Below are 6,000 nucleotides of genomic sequence, written 5' to 3'. Positions count from 1 at the left end.
GGTCAGGTACACAATAAACTTGATTTTGGACTAAGTCATACACAAAATATAACTTTACATAACCCACAGCATCTCAGTAAGCAAACAATAAAATATCTTACAAACAAACAATGCAAATTAAATATACCTAATATATTTATAAGAGATTTAAAATCGTTTATTTTTAATCTCGTTTCTATTGCATTCTACTTTGTGTGGTGTGAAGAGTTGCTGATGGTCACTCCTAATTTCGAGTTAGATATTAGGTGTACGTTTGTACATTTCCCCTTGTCCTCAGATAGTCTCATGTTATTCCAATGTGTAGGACCTTCCAAAAATGTAACATTCCATAAAATGATGTAACTAAACATACACCAGAAAATTATGACAGGTAATGTAGATATTACTGTAGTAAAGCAATTAATGAACAATAGGTATAAAACGAACATAAAGTGAATAGAGATTCTGCACTTTTATATTTCACCCTTAACCTAATAAAACATTGTACAAACAAATTATAAAGTTTTATCAATACACGGATTAATTTGGAAATAAAATGTTGCAATTAGGACAAGCAGCTTCTGGAATCGAAAGGTCTTGATTACAATGTTTCCAAATTGTAAATAAAATCTTGTTAAAGCCATGTGGTTAAATGAGCGCTATGAAAAATGTAATGTTACAATGATGACATTAATTATTGATGATGACATTATAGGACATTATTGATGATTACAATATAGGACATTACTGATGATGACATTATAGGACATTATTGATGATGATATTATAGGGTATTGTTAATGATAACATTATAGGACATTATTAATGATGACATTATAGGACATTATTAATGATGACATTATTGGACGTTATTAATGATGACATTATAGGACATTATTAATGATGACATTATAGGACATTATTAATGATGACATTATTGGACGTTATTAATGATGACATTATAGGACATTATTAATGATGACATTATAGGACAATATTAATGATGACATTATTGGACGTTATTAATGATGACATTATAGGACATTATTGATGCTGATATTATATGATATTATTAATGATGACACTATTAGACATTATTGATGATGACATTATAGGACATTATTGATGCTGATATTATATGATATTATTAATGATGACACTATTAGACATTATTGATGATGACATTATAGGACATTATTGATGATGACATTATAGGGTATTATTAATGATGATATTATAGGACATTATTAATGATGACATTATAGGACAATATTAATGATGACATCATAGGATATTATTAATGATGACATTATAGGACATTATTAATGATGACATCATAGGACATTATTGATGATGACATTATAGGACATTATTAATGAAGACATTATAGGAAATTATTAATGATGACATTATTGGACATTATTAATGATGACATCATTGGACATTATTGATGATGATATTATATGATATTATTAATGATGACATTATTGGACATTATTAATGAAGACATTATAGGACATTATTAATGATGACATTATAGGACATTACTATTGATGACATTATAAGGCATTATTCGTGAAGACATTATTTGACCCTATTCCAGATTTCTAAGTTGTAAAGAAAAGTCCGAGTTCAATACAATGAATCCTATCTTGCAAATGGAGACCTATAGATATTAAATTGCAACACTACACAAAAAGAACTACTTGCACCAAAGAAAACAGTCAGGATTTCTATGCCAGTGAAAGTTTAAAAATAATTGAGCAAAGTTAACTATGAAAAATTTAGTTTTGCATAATATTATTAATAATTCAGAATATAATATGTTAGCACATAATTATGATCTTGCAGATATTTAAAAAAAAGATACAAAAATGAGTTCTCTCTCCTATGTCATAATTAACTGAAGGAGATGAGTATAAGCATTCATAATTGATCTAATTAGTCAGGATATGTAAGGTGCACAAATTAATGGCTGTCTATCCATACTTATTCCAGTTTTTATTGTTTTGTTTATTGTTTTTAGAGGTTCAGATTTTCCTCAATATTGTTTGAGACGTGGATAGCATTATGATACTGAAGGTCGACCAATTTAGCACCGTTAACAATTAAAAATAGTAATAATAGTAGCCGTAGTAGTAACAATTGTATGTAATGTTTGTCTAACACTGCCTAACAACAGGTTTGTCTCCAGTGCAATGTATGTGATTCAACTACAGAGTACTCATGTTCTCTATTAGTACAGCTAGCGTTTTTTTTTTTTTTTTTTTTTTTTTTTTTTCTTCAAATAAGACGTGATGATCATTTCACTCCATCTTTCTTATTCCATTGCCCCATCGTATGATTAAGGAACAAAACAGACGTGATCCTAGTTTATTTTCTTCAGTGCAATTTCCCCATCATGTCGTGCAAGAGTAAAGTAGTCGTGATTTTTCTTTCCCATTCCCATGTCGTTTCTTTCAGTGTCATCTTCCCCATCATGTTCATGTGGTGCATGAACAAAATAGTCGTGATTTTCCTCGATCATTATTGTTTCGCTTCCCTCTGTAGCATTTTCCCCGTCAGCCGCATTTAATGCAAGAAGAAAGTAATCATGTTTGCCCTCTTCAGTGTTCGTCTCGTTGCGCTCAGTTTGATTGGCTGCAATCGGATATACGTTACTATCTACGGAAACTCTACTATATGGATGTTCCAAACTGCTTCTTTGATTACCTCGTTCAAATGCAATCTCGTAATCGCTTGGCGCTGACGGAACTCTTCGTTCAGGTTGCTCGGCTCCTCGATTTACATGAGCGTTATTGGCTGATAGAATTTCTCGGTCAATGAGATCCGAATAAACGGAATCAACCTATATATATATGTATATATATATATATATATATATATATATATATATATATATATATATATATATATATATATATATATATATATATATATATATATATATATATAAAGGTAGATAGATAGATATGTGTGTGTATCTGTGTGTGTGTGTGTGTCTATGTGTGTGTGTGTGTGAAAATGAATCTGTTCATGTGCCGGATATTATATACAAAAATTAGTTAACTTAACAGACGATCAGAAAAATATTCATGCGCTTTCGCCTCAACTTTATGGATGCTATTCAGGTGAATACATCATTCTTTTACATGATATACCACGAGATGTATACATTTTTCATTAAAAGAAAACGAGGCTTTATATCACATGCATATATATATATATATATATATATATATATATATATATATATATATATATATATATATATATATGCCCTTTGAAGTTAAGATTTACTACAGGCAGCTGTGTATTGACCGAGTACATGAACTCCTCACATCCCCGAGTGCATCCGCTACCAAATGTAGTTCCATGCCTTTTGTGGCTATTCACAATCACCTTTTCATATTAGCAAGCCGTGTTTACATTTTTTAGTTTCTAATTTTCTTCAAATTGATTAAATCAATATAATACACACTTACGATTTAAACATGAAAGATGGTTTAAATGAAGAAAGTAGAGCGCTAGAAACATTTGGTTACCTACGCCAATCACATGTACGTTAAGCCATTCACGTACCGGCACACGAAAATTAATGTGGAATAGAAATTAAGCCAATGACGAACCAACAAGAGGTAATTAAAATATTTTAATATATTTACAGTTGATCTAAGTCATTATTCTGCTTTAATAACAGTACTATCGATCATAAAACTCTCTCTCCCCCTTTGCTCGGTTTGACTTTAAAATTCTCTCTCTCTCTCTCTCTCTCTCTCTCTCATCCTTTGCTCGGTTTAACGTAACTTTTACCATAACTCATATGTCCAGAGACAACCTGGAATGAAACAAGCGAAAGCACTCTGCCCTCTTCTTTTCTTAGATTTTCGCCCGTATCTTGCTACGATGGTACAGAGAGAGAGAGAGAGAGAGAAGAGGGGCCTCTTGGACATTTTCATATTTAATTAATACGTTTTTAGAGCATTATAATAGGTTTAAAACAACAACAACAACCAAACATTAAATACATCACAGTATGTGTACCACGTAACCAATAAATTTACCGGATAATGTCGACAGGTTTTGCAACTTTGAATCATTGATTATATAAACACTGTAGAAAAATCACAAGGAAGGTGCACACATACCATTACAACGAACCATATTCTTGTAGGTGACTTAGTTAAGTTCAATTTCAATGTTTTCATCCAACCCAAAAACCTTTTCTGACTCATTCCAGATTTCTGCGTAGTTATTTTCCTTTATGCATGAGAGGGGAGGGGTGAACAGAACATATTAAATTCATTTAGAAAACAGGGATTATTAACACGTTTAATCGCTATTTGCATACGTCATTAATGATTAATGTATGGAAATTCATCATTGACCTAGAATCAATAGAACAGTGTTGCGATAATGATTATATATGCGTATTATTGCGCCATGGGCGGATCACAATTTGATATACCAATAGTACTGGGATATCAATTTGTTTTATTACAACACTTTAAATGCACTGTGTTATATATATATATATATATATATATATATATATATATAGAGAGAGAGAGAGAGAGAGAGAGAGAGAGAGAGAGAGAGAGAGAGAGGAAGACGGACAGACAGACAGAGACACAGAGAGAAACATACAGATGTGTGTGTGTGTCTATGTTTGCTTTCATGCACATATGTGAGTGAGCGTGACAATCTTACCGTCTGTATATTAATGTCTGACATCAGAAGAACGGCGTCTGATCTTTCTGTAAATGATTTACTAGCGTTATGTGTACGTTGACCTGGAACGCGGCTAAAAATAAAATCCAACACAAGTTATTCCTGCAGCAAAATAACGCATGTGTAATGTGGTGGTTAACAGCGATAATTGTTCATCTGTTTGTCTGTATATGTGTTTGTCCTTTGACTGTGTTTGTTTCTCTCTCTCTCTCTCTCTCTCTCTCTCTCTCCTTGTCTCCAACTACTCACATGAATACTTCACTAATATTTCACGAGTACAAGTCAGTCTTACGTGATCACATATATCTAAACCTCTTCGAAAAGCAAACATAGCTGAGCCAACATAGTTCTCGAACAACCATTTTGATTTATAGGAGTTGTTGTTGTTTTACTTAAAAGGTTTATGAAAAGAGTTTGCTTATTAAAAGACTATATTGGCAATGATTTCAATCTCCGAGTGAAAACTAATACGCGTCTTCTTTCATACATACATACATGCATTCATCCATACATGCACGAATGCATACATACATACATACATACATACATACATACATACATACATACATGCATGCATGCATGCGTGCGTGCGTACATACATACATACATACATACATACATGCATAGATACACACAAACATACATACATACATACGTACATACATACTACATACATACATACATACACACATAAATACATGCATAGATACATACATGCATACATACATACATGCATACATACATACATACATACATACATACATACATACATACATACATACATTTGTGAAGTCTACTTCGAATTGATTAATATATAGAAGTATATCATGTTTAATAGAAGTTTTGATAAAGTATACCTCCTCCATTTTTGTGGAATGCAACAAAGAATTACTGCCATCACAATCACACCGAAACAAAATGCTATTATGACCAAGGCGACGGCCAGAGTTAAATCTATTTTGCTTCTGTCATCTAAAAATAATAATAATAATAATAATAATAATAATAATAATAACAATGATAATAATGTTAATAATAATAATAATAATAATAATAATAATAGCAATAATCATACTAACTTTCCAATCACAACGGAGTAATAACTGGAACATTAAAGTTGAGAAATTATATATATATATATATATATATATATATATATATATATATATATATATATATATATATATATATATAAACATGGCATTTATTTGATTGCTAAGGAATTGATTGCATCTGGCAATTTAGCTTTATCTTTCTCTCTGTAAGTTATTTAAGAGAAATAAAATGTCA

General features: G+C 31.0%; 1 protein-coding gene across 2 annotated transcripts in view; it reads right to left on the bottom strand.

The window, feature by feature from the left end:
- Positions 1-432: 432 nt before the first annotated feature.
- LOC149781887 (uncharacterized) overlaps positions 433-6,000 on the bottom strand; it is a 53,147-nt gene continuing 47,579 nt past the window's right edge. For both annotated transcript variants that reach the window (XM_089936079.1, XM_089936080.1), the window contains 3 exons: positions 5,568-5,682; positions 4,690-4,783; positions 433-2,827 (listed from right to left, as the gene is read on the bottom strand). In XM_089936079.1, the coding sequence (XP_089792205.1) occupies positions 2,348-2,827; positions 4,690-4,783; positions 5,568-5,682 (689 nt within the window). In that variant the 3' untranslated portion in view covers positions 433-2,347. The remainder of the gene's footprint in view (positions 2,828-4,689; positions 4,784-5,567; positions 5,683-6,000) is intronic.

This window comes from Sinohyriopsis cumingii, chromosome 15 (genome assembly GCF_028554795.1).
Source record: "Sinohyriopsis cumingii isolate HCF-2022 chromosome 15, ASM2855479v2, whole genome shotgun sequence".
Taxonomy (NCBI): domain Eukaryota; kingdom Metazoa; phylum Mollusca; class Bivalvia; order Unionida; family Unionidae; genus Sinohyriopsis; species Sinohyriopsis cumingii.
This window is presented reverse-complemented; position numbering and strand designations above follow the sequence as displayed.